General features: G+C 41.1%; 1 protein-coding gene across 2 annotated transcripts in view; it reads left to right on the top strand.

Moving 5' to 3' along the window:
* b4galt5 (UDP-Gal:betaGlcNAc beta 1,4- galactosyltransferase, polypeptide 5) overlaps window positions 1-18,124 on the top strand; it is a 31,220-nt gene that overhangs the window by 11,959 nt on the left and 1,137 nt on the right. For both annotated transcript variants that reach the window (XM_079676708.1, XM_079676707.1), the window contains exons 2-9: window positions 12,754-12,873; window positions 13,152-13,265; window positions 13,822-13,949; window positions 15,363-15,479; window positions 15,674-15,861; window positions 15,949-16,071; window positions 16,559-16,660; window positions 17,358-18,124. The exon at window positions 17,358-18,124 is cut by the window's right edge and continues 1,137 nt beyond it. In XM_079676708.1, the coding sequence (XP_079532834.1) occupies window positions 12,771-12,873; window positions 13,152-13,265; window positions 13,822-13,949; window positions 15,363-15,479; window positions 15,674-15,861; window positions 15,949-16,071; window positions 16,559-16,660; window positions 17,358-17,505 (1,023 nt within the window). In that variant the 5' untranslated portion in view covers window positions 12,754-12,770 and the 3' untranslated portion in view covers window positions 17,506-18,124. The remainder of the gene's footprint in view (window positions 1-12,753; window positions 12,874-13,151; window positions 13,266-13,821; window positions 13,950-15,362; window positions 15,480-15,673; window positions 15,862-15,948; window positions 16,072-16,558; window positions 16,661-17,357) is intronic.

The raw sequence follows: 18,124 nt of genomic DNA, 5'->3' as shown, positions 1-18,124 counted from the left end.
ATACTGTAGGACGGATTTCCTTCCATTTGGCTATTCAAATGTTAACGAAACGGACAGACTTCCATGCACATCAGCGGCTGTCAGATTAAAACACTTTTATGCACTTTTAACACTCACGTACCCAGGATTCCTGCTCCTTTCCTGGGTTACAAAGTAAGGTGACGCAGCCTGTCCTCTGGGTGCGCTCTGTGGGGGGGGGTGTATCGCAGCCTGCTCCTCTCTGACTGCCTGCCGCTGCGCTCTGCCTCTATCCACACAACTTTTCCCCGCCTTTCAGAGACTTATTGCTGGGTCAAACTGTACACATAGCATTCTTGCTAATTAGCCAAAATATGAACGGAATAAGTAGCAAGCATTGTAACAGAGTAAAATAAATAGGGACAACAGCTTGTCAACTAACCATTCAGAAACGTCCTGCTGCAACCGAGATGTTTGCACCTCTACCAAAACCTCCGCTGCTTCAGGGTCAGTTTCTGGATCAAATTGATAAAATGCTTGAACACATGCATTGCTCTGAAATGACATGTTTATTCCACACTCGTAATCACGGCAAACATGGTAACGTGACTCTCGCCGGCTCATGCCCCCCTCTTCTGCAGGGGGGCGTGGTCAGCTGCTGCTCAGAATTTTCAAAGACAGGTTTGGAATAGAGCGAAAATGAGCGAAACGAGGCATGGCTAAAAAAATGATCTGTTTGGTATTTTGAAAAATAAAATGTATAAATATACCTTATATAGGTATGGTCATACACTATATCATTTAAATATAGCATGATAGGTCTCCTTTAAGTAATGTACATGTGAAGGTTTAAAATGCCCTAATGATGCTCGAATAGATTGAAACACATCTGCAATAGATCTCGTTGGACTCATCTGGATTCTTGGGATGAACACCAAATCAATGGTGTCAAGTGCAAAAAAAGTAAGCCTATCGCTATCTTACGGAATCTTAAAGAAGTTTATCAGTCAGGGGGGAAAGAAATCCCTCCTCCAATTGAGGTTAAAGGGACATAGGGGGTACAGATTGTAAAGCCCCTTGAGGAAAATATATATTTTGTGATATTGGGTTACAAATTTAAAAAAGTATTTTCCTGGCCATACTGACTGTGAAGAGATCCCTTCAATATGTGATTTTAATGAAAGTGAAGGATTAGAAAATCTGCAGTTGTTGTGGAAGTTGAACACACACATTTTAAAATGTTGTCAAAGCTGATATTTGGGTCAGGAGTCTGCTTTAGCCAAATCAAGAGGTGACACTAACATTTGCTTAAAAATATGTGTGGCTTCACTGGTGTTTGGTGTATTGCTATAGATGTCGCCTTGACAATGACAAGACATCCATTAATCCTTTGAGACAGGATTTCTCATCTCTGTAAAGTTATCAAAGTGGCTTCTCTAGCACAATGCTACTCAGTACAAGCTGTATTTGGGCTTGCACATATTTGTTTGGCCAATGTACTTTAACATGTTGGAGAATGACATTGCACTGCGCTTATGTACTTTACACTGTGTCTTTGAGCTAACCCCTCTGTGACGCATCCCCACTGTACCATAAATTAGTCCCGTTAAAACAACAAGGAGGCAAGGTAATTTGATGCACAGCTATTGTCAGTTTCTAAACACAAAGCTGTCAATGTAGATATCATGATGCTGCCTTCTAACATGCACCTGTCTTCTGTTTTCTTGGGTATCCAGATCAACATCTTAGGTTGGCCATGGCAGCAAACAGTTAGCAAAGAAACTACGTAGGAGCTTCATTATAAGGCTCCTCTAATAAAACCTCAGGAGGGCAACTTAGTTGATTAACAAACCATAGCTGCGGGCATAGCGGATTTATGTCCACTCTGTGATAATAGTCCAAATTACCAGCTGCTTTTATATTCTACTTTTGTGAGAATAGGTCCTAGTTGGTAAAGTGGCCAGAAGAGACAACGTTTAATTGATTCTCAAGTTAAGTTACCTCTGCACAAAATGTAGTTTTTAACTTAATAATAGTTCAGAGCGGGGAGTAATTAGACAAGATAATAAGTTGTTCTCATTATTATTTTTCACTGAAACAGAACTTCCTCTTTAGACTAGCTTTTATCAATTAATCTAGACGCCGGCATCTATATTTGAATCTGTTCGTCAAAACCTGCTTCACGTTTTTTCCTGAACGCACAGCATATCTACCACCATCAGCTACAAGCTAGTCTTGTAAAACACGTTTTTCTACAGAGTATCAACTGAGTCCGTACTATGACCTGTATTAATGTTGTCGGAAAATAATTGGTTTTATAGCTTAAATCTGAAAATAATTCATCAATTTACTACCAATTGAGTTGTTTACCCGACACTTAGTGCATTCAAGCGATACATTTGATCTTTCTCGTGATGAAATATTAACTGCCAACAGCAGCTACCAAGCCTGGGCAATTCCCTAATGTTCCCAGTGAATAAATATTCAACACATGCAGTTAAAATGCAGTATTGTGACTTATACTATTTAGCCGATACTATAAACTACAGTGTTTCCCCTAGGTTTACTGGTTTGGGGGGGTGCTGCCTGAGCGGGGGGTGGTATATATATTTTTTAAATCCTCTGGAGCAGAGAGAGGAGCTGTGGATTATTGTTATTGATTAATGCATCTGTGTTTCTTAGGGTCAAAAACCCTAGACTCCCAACTTAAAATGAAAGTGTTTTTTTTTTTTAAACCTTGAATTTCAGGGGGGGCGCGGGGCTCCGTTGGCGCACAATGGTAGGGGAAACACTGAACTAATCTTTTCTCAAGGACAGTCACTTGATAGCTTTTTTTTGACAGATTTTAATTTAGCATTGGTGTTAAATTAGATTAGCCAGTTTGCTTTGTGTCTTTGGGATTTTATGGCGCTTTTCCACTGCAGGGCCTCGCTCGGCTTAGTACGGTATGGCTAGGCCTCATTAGGCCTTGTTAGGCCAGGCTCACTTTATGCTGCGTTTCCATTAAGGCTCAGATACACCGGCCAGTCACCTGAGAAGTCGCCGACGCCGACAACGACACCGACTGTTGCGTCTCCGGACTCTCCTGCGTATTTGCTGAGTGGCAATAACTCTCCTTACCAGCAGGCGGCGGTAGTGTGTATTCCTCATTCAAAAGAGGCAACAATCGGAACAACCGGAAGACAGAGAAGAAGAACAGACTCCGTGATATAAACAAAACAACAAATAGTGTTTTTCTTTCCATTTTCACTCTCGTCCATTGAAAACATGAACGAACAGGAGCAGGACGAACGGGAGGTACTGGAGCTAGCAGCTGTTGGACTCACGCTTGCATTAAATCATTTGTTTACCTCCCTCACTTCCGTTAACGCTTCTCATGCACTGATTCGCTAGCTGAACAGCCAATCAGTGTTATCCCTTTGTCCGACTTCCGGTGGTGTTCTCGTCGAAAAGGCGTCAGGTCGGCAGAAAAAGGCCCGACGGTGCGGCGCACACCACTCCGAATAGGGCTTGCCCACGCTCATGTTCGGCCTGACTCCCATTTACTGTCGATTTCGGGCCGGTGTATCTGGGCCTTTACAGTTTAGGAACTGGGGTAGTATCTAGTAACGCAGTTTAGGCTGTGACGTCACCATCAATGCGAAACACAAAACCAACATCAGCCGTTAGCTGTTAGCCCTCAGAGCTCACAGCTCCTCATGTCTGTTCAGAAACTAGATAAAAGTTAAACAAGTACAAACCACAGACTGTCTGTGTAATGGCGAATACAGTCGCTGGTTTATTTATGTCTGTATAGGCCGTTGTTGTGAGTGTGGACGGTCGGAGCATATACAACGTTAGCTCAGCCAATCTCCATTCAGAAAACACGCATTTTAAAAGGTTTTTCGCCTGCCGTCTGTCTGCAGACTTGTCAAAGCATTAATTCCTGGTTTTTACTAATCGGTATCAGTATGTTGTTACTTCGGCATCATTTCGAAACGTGTATTACAATTAAATCACGGTCAAATATGTTCATCTTGTTGTAGTTGCCAGCAATTCTCTCACTAGTTTAGCATACTCAGCCCGGTTGTTGGCCCGGAAAGAATCTCGATTTTGGAGAGCCAGAAAAACGGTGAAAAGTTACCCGCTACCCGGAACTACGCCTAGTGGAAACGCAACCAAAAACGGGCCGGGCACGGCAAGTTTAAACCGCGCTCCGCGCTGTAGTGGAATGCGCCATTAGTTGTCTATCAGACCACATTGAAATACGCATACAGGCAGCCATATAGGCCCTTCAGATATTAAGATGAAGAAATACATGGGGAAGAGCATGTGGGGTTTTCCTGCATCTGGCTCAACTGTATGTAGCTACTGTGACAGCGTGGTGCGCTAGCTGCCTGCTCTGGCCCATTTGTTCAGTCAACAGGAGTAACCTCCAGCTGTGAGGAGACCTCATCTTTCTGCCTGGGGGAGGGGGAGGGGGGTGGGGGTTGAAAAATAAGTAAGCAGGAGAAAAATAGGCAGAGGCAGTTTTGTGAGTTTTTTGGGTGTGTGTGTATGTTATTAGGTGCCTATGTGTGTACCTGTCTGTCTGTGCATTTCCTCAGCAGACGCTGCACACTGAGCCACTGCAATAACACAAGAATGTTCTGGTAAGTTGCCAAATGTAAAAGTAGACAGAAATGGGCTGGCAGAAAGGAGCAGAGGGGTGTCGGGGTGTTACTTACAAGAAGTGGTGTGCATTAGTGTGTGCTTCCTACATAGTGTTAGGGGATAACCTGTTTCAAGATCAAACAAGCACAAGTCAACATTAATTAAGCAATAAACAGATGCAACTAGTCTGTGTAATTGTATGAGTTTTTTGGCAAGAGAAACACTGAAACTCTATGTCGAGATAGGAAGCACAGAGGGCTCATGAGGGGAAGACGCTGAAATGCATCTTGAGTTGATTTAATGACCTGCAGTGTAGTTGCATTTGGCAAGAGGCAGGAGTTTAAAGGTGATGAATCCTGCAGTTTTAAATACTTCTCCCTAGACAAGAAAAAATAGTTAAAGGGGCATGGAGAGCAGCAGTGGACAGGGGACAGTAGCGCGGAGAGGTTGGGAAGGGTTATCACCACATGGAGGCACACTTGCCACAGCCACTTATAGAAACTGGAAAACAAAATAGGTCAGACAATCACCTAATCTTGTTTAAAAGTCCTGCAGATACAGTTTTAATACTTAACATTAGATTCTTTTTTTTATAATATCTTACTCCAATTCCAGGGGTTTTTTGAAAGAGAAACTCTATGACTCCCAGTCATTTTAATTTTTTAACTCAAGATTTGCTTTCAACGTAGCCCAGTTGTTAGATCCAGAGAGAACTGACAACTTCCTACAATAAGAAACAGGAAGCGAATGATACATAGTCCTGCTGAACTGCTGTAGGTGTTACAAATATTGATTGTACATGTGCTAAATCTGTAACTGCAACAGTTCACATTTATAAATGTTGGCAGTTCACAGGATGATGGTGTACTGCTGGAGAGGACACCCCGATAACAACCAGATAACACCTCAGCCAATAAGATGTTCCGTTTGGTTTTTTTCAACCACTGTTGGTGCAAGATAAAGGCACTTTTCATACCCATAACTTCACACTCTTGTTAATATCTTCTTTTTTTTTACTCACTGGCATTGCCTCTCTCAAATTCAGAATCCAACTGTCAAAGCATTCTTTCCTCCTTGATCTATATTCCCATCTATTCACTGACCGGACCAAAGCTATAGGACCTACAATATACTGCGATTTCCAACTGTCGTGAACATTTCAAAGCTTAGCTGCATATTCTGTTAGCCACCAATGAAAGAGTAGAGAGAGAAGAAGATGAGTGTGCCAGGAAAAGAGTTTCCTTCTCAAACTAACGCATACATATACACAATCTGTCTGTGTCCCACTATCCATCTCTCACTTTCCCTTCTTCAGATCTGTTTCCCAGTATGTGCTTGCAGCAGACTGAAAACAAGGGGTCCTGGCACCATTGTGTCGTTTATGTAATTCTCCTCGCCGCGTCTGGTCCTTGTGCTTCTCTGCCATGTAGTGGCTCGGAAGACACAGGGACTCAGGGGAGGGTAACACACACACACACACACACACACACACACACACACACACACACACACACACACACACACACACACACACACACACACACACACACACACACACACACACACACACACACACACACACACACACACACACACACACACACACACACACACACACACACACACACACACACACACACACACACACACACACAGAGAGATAGAAAACATACACACACACACACAGAGAGAGAGATAGAAAACATACACACCAAAGCAGATGGATGGGCAGAGTGGCTAGTGCAAGACAAAACCTGAACTCAAACTAGACCCCATGCTGTCCCAGCTGGCATGGTATGTGATATGTGTTTCTAAAGAGGTTATCTTCGACCACACCTTTTCCATTACACATAGTTTCTTATTGCACCTCAAATCATGATACATTACAACATATCTTCTATGTTATCAGTGCCACTCCTTCTTTATCTAGATATTTAGGTGTATCAGTGGAAACAGTTCAACATTTCTTACTGTGACATGCCCTGCTGCATTTATCAGCTCTGACAGCAGTGCTGGTTCCTCTCTATCTGGAGGTTAATCAATCGATTAGTGTCATTGATTAACCGGGGGAGTTCACAACAGCCCTAAAGCTGAGAGAATAAAAAAAAAAAAATCTCTGTAAAAGTTTGACACTTACAAAACAGTGCTTGAAATTATGAGTGTTTAGGCCCTCTTCCTTTTTTTAAACACAAAAGCTGCTGTAACCATAGTTCAGAATAAATAGGTGAAGTACAGTTTAGCATAATGCATGTTCACACGCCTTACTGTGCTCAAAGTTGATGGGGAAATCTGACTTTTAACTTTATGAATGTGCAGTTTTGAATAGCGGAACCAATATAACGACCTAGGTACATTGATCATTTCCTTCTTTAAAATGTATGTTGTGGTTAATATTTAAAGTGAGTGAATATTTTACCACGATCTACAACGATCTACTAGCTAACAGACAAGCCTCCAACTCAGAAAAAGTGCGCCCTCATGTCTTTTGCCACATTTTAATCCTCAGAATGACCAGCATTAATTTGTCTGACTATCTGAATGGCAGCTTTGACATAATACTTTGTTTTCCCAATAATAAAATGTGGAATAAAGGCTTTCTGATATAATATTTTTTTAAAATGACTTCCATATATTAATGTCTTGATGAGGATATTTAAAGAATGTTCTTTACAGGCAGATGTTTAACCATAGATTTAAGAAAAAAACGCTGACAAGTGAATGAATAAAAGGAATTGACTGGCCGGGAGGAAGTAGGAAGCGTAGGAAAGGGCAATGCAAGTATGCTCTCAGGACGCAGACTCTGGGTGCCAGAGACTAATAAGTGCTCACGTCATTTTTACTGCGGGAAATGAAGAGTACTCATCCCGTCAAAGAGACATCTGCTCTGAGAGTCTCGTCTCCCCTTTTTGCTGTCATGGACTCTTGGTTTCTCTATCTCCTGTTACATGTCTGCCAATCTGTTCATGTCCTTTAGTCTGACGGGGAAATTCAGTTTTTGTAAAAAAAAGTGTTTTCGTGTCATAGTTGTACACACAGTTATTTTCAGTAGCTTCGGGTGTGTGTGTGTGGGTGGGTGTGCATGTGTGTCTTCTGGGCAGCTGTAGGTTTGTAGGAAGCCTCATGATCCACTTATGACTGAGTGCCATGTGACCATAACTAGCACTGAACTAATATTGTCCTTATTATCAGCCGCAGCTGTGTGCTCATGTGAGGTTGCTTCCATGATTGAATATACCAATTAACAGAGCAAAATTACATTTTTATTTGCTATATACTTACCCCAAACCTCCCTCTGCCTTTAGACAGAATGTCAGCACCAATACATCCATCCTCTGGCTTATGTTGGACTTTGACCTCCTCTTCTTTCTCCCTGTAGTGAGCTGAGTAACAAAGGTTGAAATGATTGCAAACTGAAGAAAAGAATTAATCGCAATTTTATTAAGAAACGTAAAGAAAAACATTTGCTAACTGTTAGGTTGCAATCTTTTAGCATAAGGGTTCTTATTCTCTTCTGCATATCTTTATATATAAAATACCACTTGGTTTTTCTCCCCATAAATAACAAACATGTACAAAAAATATTCAATGACAAGAACATTTATGCAATAATCCTCAATAAGTGGGTTGTTGTCGTCCTATTCAGTAACATAGAGGAGTGCGACAACTGTCAATTTTGATCCTTCTCTTCTCAGAACTGTGGGTCCGAAGCAAGATTAAATTAATCCAATTGTTTTATTAACATGCATTTCAATTGTAAGAAAACAAAAGCGAGCTCTGTGTGACGGTATATGACCTTAGTGGCATGTTGCAGCACCTTTACCTCAAACTGGTTTGTACTTTTTACCAAGAGGTTGCAGCAACTTTACCCCTCCTTTTATATGTCGCTTGAGATGTGGACGGAATGGCCACTGAGGAAAACATTGCACATGACTGCTTACATAACCTTAGGTTACCCGTGACGGGAATGGATGCTGGGGGAGGGGTCTGGGTAGGACATAGCCAGATATATAGGAAAGATAAATAACTACTGGGGAGAAAGACACAAGACAGTGAGTGAAACCGACCACAGATAAATGAAAAAGGATGTGAAACAGTTTAGAGACCAGTGTTTCTTCGATTAGAAAGTGCAAGATAAGATTAATTAAGTTTGTTTGAGGTTGTTCATTCTCTTCCTGCATGTTAACACAAATTACACAACTAAGTGTTGCCAATGTCGGCAGCACATAAGTTGCTTCAAAAATGCCATCCAAATAGAAACTCAGAAATGTATAAAAAAACAAAGCATTGAAGTTTACAGATGTGTAACAGCCTCAGTCTCATTGTGTTTGCCATGGCACAACATCAGAAGAATCTACTAACAATAATTGGATTCATGCACACAACACCAGCTGTACTTTAGTCAATATACTCATGTAGTAAAACTCTCTGCAAAGCAGGATAGTATTCACTGAGGTTTTTGCTCAGTTGCTCAAGAAGTTGCCTTCTCATTGTGTTTGTTCAACAATTCCAAGGGACTGACTCTTCTCGTAATTCTCAACATGTGTGTTAGTAGATTTAAATAGCATAAAATGAGTAACACAAAGAGTAACAGGAAGTATCAGTTGATTTTGAAGGGAAGCGGTTGTGGGTGTGTGTATTTGCATGTGTGTTAGACAGAGGTTTTGAACTTTTTGTGGGTGGGCGTGGTCTGATTGACAAGAAGGAAACGCATTGTGAGTCATCTCTGTATTGCAACACTGGTTGTTTTATAAGCAGAATGTGAAATCAAAGGAAGAATGGAAAAACCCAGATTGCATAGTTTTTAAACTTGTAGTTTAGTGGTTGTTGAGGATGAAAAAAATATAAATATAATTTCCCCATATGGTAACACACGGCTTTGCCCACTAAGTGTGTTTGTGCGTGTGTATTGACTGAAAGGCTGTGTGTGTTTACTGAATCAGAAATCTATTTTCTTAGCATCATTCCAATCCTATACATCCACAATAGGTCAATCTACACAAACTGCGGTGGTTGTTCTCGTTAAATGTGAAGGATTTAGAACTAATGCAATGAGTAATGGAATGTTTACTTAACAATTAGATATTGGATTGTGCGAGCAAATCATTTTTGGTTAATTAAGACTGTTACATTCCCAATAGTGTCATTAATCCAGCTTTCACACAGGCATAAGACACATTCAGCATTCACTGAGATATCTGTGCCTATAGTGCCCTACTTCCTGGGTATAGTTATGCATGTGAGGGATTGTGGGTGTCAATGATACGCAGTGGCAGTGAAAATGACCCTTTCTGAGAGTGACAGCTTTAAAGCCTGTAAGCTACGAGTGTATGGGTGTGTCACTGTGTTTGAGCATGCAGAAACCATTTCTGCTGCGAGGAGGGGAAAAAAACGTCCTTTCAGCTCCTATCAGGGAGCAACCACAACAGGGCCGATCACCTCCCACTGCTGAGCTATCAATGTGGAGTTAATTGCCTTTAAGAGGCAAAGCTGGATGGGTTGTGGGGGATTGTGTGCGCATTCCCTCCCGTGCTTGTTTGTTGGCTTTTCTTTTTCCATAAACCCAAGTTACAATACATTATGGTGCAGTGACTGGAATTTTCCCCGCCAGACTGCAATCCATCATTCAGATTATTTACTTAAACGATAGGAACAAACGAACTTGACAACATCTGACACAAACCACATTACACAGAGACAGCATCACAGAGAGATGGAGAGGGGAGATAGAGGGAAGGACAGATAAGTGGAAAGAGGAGCGGAAAGAGAGAGGTGGGCTGGGCTTGGCATGTGGACAGCGTGCTCTGTGAGAGCTACAGAGGACAAGGTCTTTCAAGGTCTCCTGTTCTGCTCCATGGGTTACGGTGGGGGTGGGTTTATGGGGTCCTTCTGCTCTGCATATCATATAGTGGTGTATATGTGCATGCAATGCCCCTTGCCAGTGACACATCAGAAGGCTGTGTGTGTTCACATGCATTCCCTTGCTTACATATCAAGCGCTAATGGCCTTGTTTCATAGTTAGACTTTTGCTAACCTATGGAAGAACCAAACAACTCTTGTTTTTAAAGCCACAAATGTTCACGGTTGATATGAAGCAGTTCAGTGTGTACATTTATATGTACAGTGCATGTGTTCAGATGTGTCCTTGTAAATATATGCATAGATAATATATCTCCATATGTCTGGCAGAAATGAGGAGGAGATGCCAACGTGTCAAAATATGTTGGTGCCTGCAGGACTGCATCACACTCCAGAAGCCTCTTAGCTTTTTTCCATCATATGGTGCCTCAGAGGGGCATCAGTAAGTGTGTATGCGTGTGTGCATGTATTATAGTGAGAGTGAACAGGATCAAGTCAGTTTCATATTTTCCTTTTTATTAAGGTTATCCTTTGCTGATTTGCTCCAGCCACACGGTAATATTTGCGTGTTGCAGAAGTAAAACGAGAACATTGATTTCAGTTACCGCTTAGCCGCTAGTCTCTAGTCCTGCAAGCCGGGCAGTTTGTATAAAACAAGATGAATGTGATGGAAACTGTAATACAATTACCAATGACAAATCACATTCCCTTGACTTCTAGCTCAGCAATATTACGCACGCACATCCACAGGAGGATGTGGATCATATTAGGATTACTTTAAGATAAATGCTGATTGGATTGATGGGAAGAAATGATGCAGTTGAATAAAGATTCACTGAGGAAGGCGTCCATCCATTTTGCAGCATTGTGCTTGCATGCAAACCACTATTCCGCATGTTACTTCCTGAGTTTTGGACAAATAATCTGTTCCTCTTGTAGCAGATCAGGAACACAACCATTTACTACATGCCCTAATGCGAGTGCACATCCGTGACTTGAATGTGTAGGAAGTGAGCTTGTGGGCTCAGGTAACAGTTAGACCACATCCCCTCTATTTGTTCCAGTCTATTGCTCCTGTTTGGTTTAATTTAGGTCAACCTTCACAGAGTGGCACTAAGCTTCTCTGGTAAAGTTCACAACAGCATCTACTGTATCATACAAATCTACTCAACAGTTTTTTAAAAAAAAAGAGAGATTTCCCACATGATATGCAGCAATGATGGCGTGAGGTCTCTTGCTTGATTGAATGTTGATGTTGCAAGTAGGGCTTCTTGATTATGGCAAAAATCATAATCTCGATTATTTGGGTCAATAATTGATATCACGATTATTAAAAACGATTATCCATTTACTTTGAAAACATCCATTTATTGAAAAAAAATGTTTGAACAGTATGTTTTGAACAGTTGATTACCCTGAACTTTAAGTATAATTACACTGAAAAACCAAAACAAATTAAATAAATAATCGTTTTATTTAGATTATGTTGTTTTCATAATCGTTGCAAGCTAAAATTGTAATTTAAAATATGATTTAATTGAGCATCCCTATTCTTCCTTGAAATGTACACCACAGCATCCTCTTAGGACAATTAGTCATTGTGGCTTGGGGCTTCCTCTTTAGATGAATTATCTGCTGTCTGTTGCACTCCCACTCTTTGTGTGCCCTCTTGTTAGACTAAGAAATGCATAAAAAATGACATTGCATGACTAACAGTGCAATAGATAATGAGTGCAGCATAATACGGCATTATAACGACATTGCAATTATTAGAAAGAATGGCAGAAAGCAACCAACCATTTCAAATTCATTATCTCAGTTGCCTCCTTTCTATATAAGTTGTGTCTTCCTCCCTTGTCCTCCCCCTTCAGCACAGATTAACTCTCTAATAAATGGCTCCTTTGGAATGAAAGCCCTTTGATGTGTGGCAGGGAAACCCCCTTCATTAAATCACCATGGCACGTAATCACTTTGGGCCAGATCAGGTGGAAGAGTATGCTAACACTTAACTTTCATGTGTTACATATTTATCTTCCTCTAACATGCTCTATTTTGTTTCCTAAAAAAGAGCTGGAATGAAATTAGGAAGTTGTTGGTCATGAGTTCAACGATTTGTCAGAATCTCTGCTGAATTATCTTGGTTATTATAACTGATGATGTATTTCGGAGTTGTGTTCCCTCCATGCTTTCATTTGTATTTCTAAAATCTTCCCAACTGTGTTGTTTAAAAACAATATTGGGACCATAACAGTGTGTCAAAGAATAAATTAACTTAACTTTCTGTCCTTTTTCCTGTGTTTCCGCAGTGAATGAGTATGTGTTCATGGTCCAAGCCAGAGGGATCCAGATCAGAGAGAACGTGAAGAACATCGGGGCTCAGGTTCTAGAGCAGGTGGTGAGAGGGGCTTACAGCAACAATGGCACAGGTACAAATATACACAAATTCATTCACTGGTAATTAATATGCTAGCTATTTATTTATGATATGTGTGCTTAAATAAAGAGGGGAAAGAAAATTAGCTGTTCTAGCCTTACTTTTAATCATGTATATAGCTTATGCAGCAGTGAAAGGAGCAAAACAATGTAAGAAAGCATTCAAACAAAAAGGATAGACCACCCAGTTAGACAACTGCGGATAAAGACTTGATTTATACGCTTCTGATTGTGATTTGTGATTGTGTCTATTGTATGTGTGTGACTCCAGATTATGTCTATGACTTCAACATGAGTGAGAGTGACGGTCCTCCCCCCACATACCTCCCAGAGGGCTTCACCTACCTCCCTTCTCAGGTTTGCCCTCAGAGGCTGTCCTCCATGAGTAAGTACACTGTAAAATGATATGATGGAATGTTTTTAATTTCGCTGATCATGTATGGTACCAAATAGGAAAAAATGTCAGTCATTATCGTAGGTTGACCTTTTCGTAAAAAAGCTGTGTTCTTGGCCTTTACAAAAGATTCCTTTAAGTGAACTTTACTGTGCTGCCATGAATATGTGTTCTAAAAATAAGTAGTGAATTGGTTGAGAGACCTCGCATTTCTTTTCAGCTTTGAGAGTCGATGCGTGCAAATATCTTGTAATGGCACAGAATTGCTTCACTCGATAATTCAATCTGCCCGATTGCTGAACTGTGAATGCCTTTGACAAGTCTTGTCCCATTCCCTCTAGTCTTGTTCCTTTCACTCTCCATCTTTTAACTTCTTTCCATTGTCTTTAACATTTCCCTTATCTTATCCTCTTCCTCATTCCATCTGTACTATTTCATCCTGTTCACATTCACACCATGGATTTCACTTAGTCTATTCCTCACCATATATTATTTTCTCTGACTCATACAATGTGCCTCTCTTCCCCCCCCCCCCCCCCCCCCACAGAGGGCAGGCTAGAGGTGAATATGAGTGAAGTGTCTTTGGAGGATGTGGAGAGGCTCTTGCTGCAGGGAGAGCCTCAGATGGCCCCAGGAGGCTACTGGAAGCCCAAAGACTGTGTACCTCGCTGGAAGGTAAGTGTGGATGTGATACAGGATCTGATAACAGAAAAGCACTGTTGTATACACACACGGGGGGAGAGTGGAGCACACTGCAGATGCCCTCATACAGGGCATGATGGGTCATGACTTGATTTAGTATGACAAGGATCTAAATCTCAAACCAATCCAACATCTGTCAGGATAAAGGGTTTATCTATCTGATACTTAAAGGTCACCTATTATGCAAAATCCACTTTTTCATGTCTCTTATGCATAAACATGTGTCCCCTCTGTCGAAAGGGATTCTGAAGGTTTCAGGAAAAAAGATTCGCTCACTTTTTTTCCTGATCCATTTATATAAAAACCTCTCTGAAAATGAGCTGATCAGATTTTGGCCACTTTATGATGTCATAACGATTTTCTGGCTTGTGTAACCATTAGCCAATCACCAACCAAGGTAACACTCGCCCACCTTATCACCTGAATCTCCTCCTAGAGCACCATTGTGTTCTTTTTAAGCAAATATCTCTCAGAGGGGCGTGGGGAGGGGCTCCTTATTTTCATCTAAAGTAACAGACAGAGAATCAGCACTTTAGAAACAGGGCTGAAACAGAGGGGATTATGGGATGCTCCAATGAGTGATCTGTTTGGTGTTTCAGCCACTTCAGAGACATGTTTAGTATATATCTGAGAACTATAATATATTGATGGAAATCAGTATAATAGGGGACCTTTACATACAATAATGCACATATTGAGTGAAATACCCACGAAGTAAGAACAAGAAGCAGGCAAAAATGAATCCAACCATTTCTATGTGCTTTGCAGTACTGTTTCATTCTTGCACCCTACTACAGTGTGTGCTCTTTCTCTGCCCAACAGAGCAAGCTTTCCTGCCATCTGTGTGTCTGTCTCACATTCACTTGCCCTGAGGGGCTGTGACTGACCCTCTTTCTCTCTCTATCGCTCTCTCTCTCCGTCCCTCTCTTTTATTAGCCAGCAATATCTCTATCATCTCCTTAGTTCCTCTCTTAGCCACTCATTGTTTTCCATTTCCCTTGCATTGTGTTGCTTCCTGTGACAGTTTGATTTTTAGTGAACTTCAAAAGAAACTTAAATGCAGGAACTGTCACAGCTAGGAAGTAAACACTTTTGTTTCTGGTCACACAGCTCCTTAGTGCTTCTCTGCTTGATGCATGCCAGCTCTCACTGTGGAAATGAGAGTATTTATGGAAAATGGTGGTTTTTGGTGCTGTCTTTGCCCTTAGCAATTATAGCTCTCAAAAACATGTTGTGCCATAGTTAACTATGTTGAGCAGACCAGGCAGCGTAGTATCTCTGTGTCCCAATACATTTATAAACATCTTTGTGTTTTTTTAACATGTCTTAAAAAATTACATTTCATCCTGTATAAATTGTATTATAATCCATTTTTCTGTCCCTTAGGTGGCCATCCTAGTCCCATTCAGGAACCGACATGAACACTTACCCATTCTGCTAAGACACCTGGTGCCAGTGCTGAAAAAACAAAGACTCCAGTTTGCCTTTTATTTCATAGAACAGGTATGCACACACCCATTCACAGTCATTGGCAGGGATTGACAGATTCTCCTGTGTTGAGTCCAAACAACTGCATTAAGTGATTCTACTTAGGTGGTGAAATGTTTGTGATTTACACTAGATAGAGGGTTGAAATGGTTACATGTAACAATATTTTGCACACCAGCCTACAAAAGTACTCTCTTTTTTTTCTTTAGGAGGGCACAGAGCCATTTAACCGAGCCATGTTGTTCAACGTGGGCTACACAGAAGCCATGAAGGACCTGGACTGGGACTGTCTTGTCTTCCACGATGTGGACCACCTCATGGAGAATGACAGAAACTACTACGGGTGCACAGACATGCCCCGACACTTTGCTGTCAAACTTGACAAGTACTCCTACATGTGAGTCCTGAATCAGTCTCCATGGGCATATACAGTAAATGTCTTCCTTCCTTATTCTGAGTTAATTGAGAGTAATTTCCCTCTTAGGCTTCCGTATAATGAATTCTATGGTGGTGTCAGTGGCCTGACGGTGGAGCAGTTCAAAAAGATTAATGGATTTCCTAATGCATTCTGGGGCTGGGGAGGAGAGGACGATGACCTCTGGAACAGGTAAGGGGAACACACACACACATGCACATGCACAAACAGCTGCAGCATGAGCTTTTCAGTACACACACACAGCTGCAGCTAGGGCTTTCACTATCATTGACTTTAGGTTTGATCAAGCTATGGGATGGTCAGTTTGCATACAACAGGTTTTTGTAATCGTTTTTGTATTTTTTCCTTTCATTTGCCTTTGCAATTCGACATTGTTGATCCTCCGCCCCACCCACACAGCTCACTGGCAGCTGTACACACTTAAGCCTCTCTGTATACACCACCAATTCTCATTGTTTCAGTATTTAATGATCCCTTTTGTGAGAATGTTGTAGAACCTTTTCCTCTTGTATTGTTTACATACCTATATCATGTTACTCTTACGTATAGTATGACCATTCTTTCTGTGGTAATATGACAATAAAAGCCATAACTGCATCGCTTGTTCTGCCCGGCTGTGTACACTTTGGATAAATGATCCTTAAATATGTTTGTTTAGGGTGCGGTTTGCCAACTACTCGGTAAGTAGACCGCATGGAGACCAGGGACGCTATAAGTCAATTCCACATCACCATCGTGGGGAAGTCCAGTTTCTAGGAAGGTGAGTGTTTACACGCACACGCGCACACACACACACACACACACACACACACACACACACACACACACACACACACACACACACACACACACACACACACACACACACACACACACACACACACTTTGGTAAAAAGTGATCATTTCAATAAGGCTTAGGCTCATGTGGTGTAAGCCAGTCACGTGAAAGTCCAGAGCGCTGACTTTAAGATAATTCTAACTCTTTTAAAGACTTTGCATGTGATTTGCTTGTATGCTTCAGGGGCTGGAATTCCAATCAGGCTCTTTCTATTCACATCCTGAGTAACTTCAAATATTCCGAAGAATAAATGTTTCTTTCATTTGTTAATGAGATACTTAGTAGATACTCCAAATATTTTCTGCAAAATAAATGTGCCTTTGTTAATCTTATACGACTAATGGATTCTATTTATGTTCACAACTTGATCATCGCATGAGAATAAAAAGCAAACTGTCACTTTCCTGACTAATCCACAGACAATGAGGCTTTTATTTCAATGTACCTACTAACAGTGTGTAGGATGATAACACCTTTGTGGAATGAAGTCTTGTCTAACACTCAATGTAACTTTTCTAACCAGAACCTTGAACTTCTTTGTATTGCAGTGGGTTGCATAGTGTTTTTTTTATCTCTCCTCTCTACACCTTGTTGACATTTTGATTGTTTGTTCTTGCAGATATAGTTTACTTCGCCACTCAAGGGAGAGACAGAAAGTGGATGGTCTTAACAACTTAAACTACTCCCCCATAGTGTCCAGGAGGCCTCTCTTCACCAACATCACGGTCAGCTTGAGCAGAAAGCTTGCACCCATAGATGACTACTGATCTAGGATCAGCTGGACTGCAAAACACCTGGGAATCAAAGTCCTCCGGGACATCAGCCATATCTCACCAGTTGCAGCACTGCTTAGGACTTTTAAGTTTATTGATTCTTTGCTTTATTTCTTTGTTTGTATGCAACAAAAAAAGGAGTATGTTGGATAAATGATATACAGAATCAAGGATAAATGCTGCACTTGCTTGTGCCACAGTCCATCACTCCTCTCATCTCGGCTTATCTAGTCTTCAGTCTCCACATGCCTTTTGCACCATTTTGGCCTTCAGCATCCATTCCTTCATTCATATCTTTTTCAGTCAACTATGAGCTCAGCCCTACATTAGTGTGCTTGTTTATCATAATAGGCCATGATACACACACACATACTCACGCAACACTTAGACGTGCTGACCTGGTCCCTGAGGCTTTTCTTTTTTCTTTGCTCTTGCACTACTTATTTTCAGAAATAAAGTAAGCCTGTGAAATCATTTGCATGCACACACGACCACACATCAACTTTTAATCAGAGTGGACTCCTGCAGCTGGTACTGCAGAAGGTTTGCCAAATCTGAAAAGAAACTTATATTAAGCATAAGTGTTTTCTTTCATGTAAACTGTATGTGAAAT

The sequence above is a fragment of the Notothenia rossii genome, assembly GCF_949606895.1.
Source record: "Notothenia rossii genome assembly, chromosome: 4".
In the NCBI taxonomy this organism is placed as follows: domain Eukaryota; kingdom Metazoa; phylum Chordata; class Actinopteri; order Perciformes; family Nototheniidae; genus Notothenia; species Notothenia rossii.
This window is presented reverse-complemented; position numbering and strand designations above follow the sequence as displayed.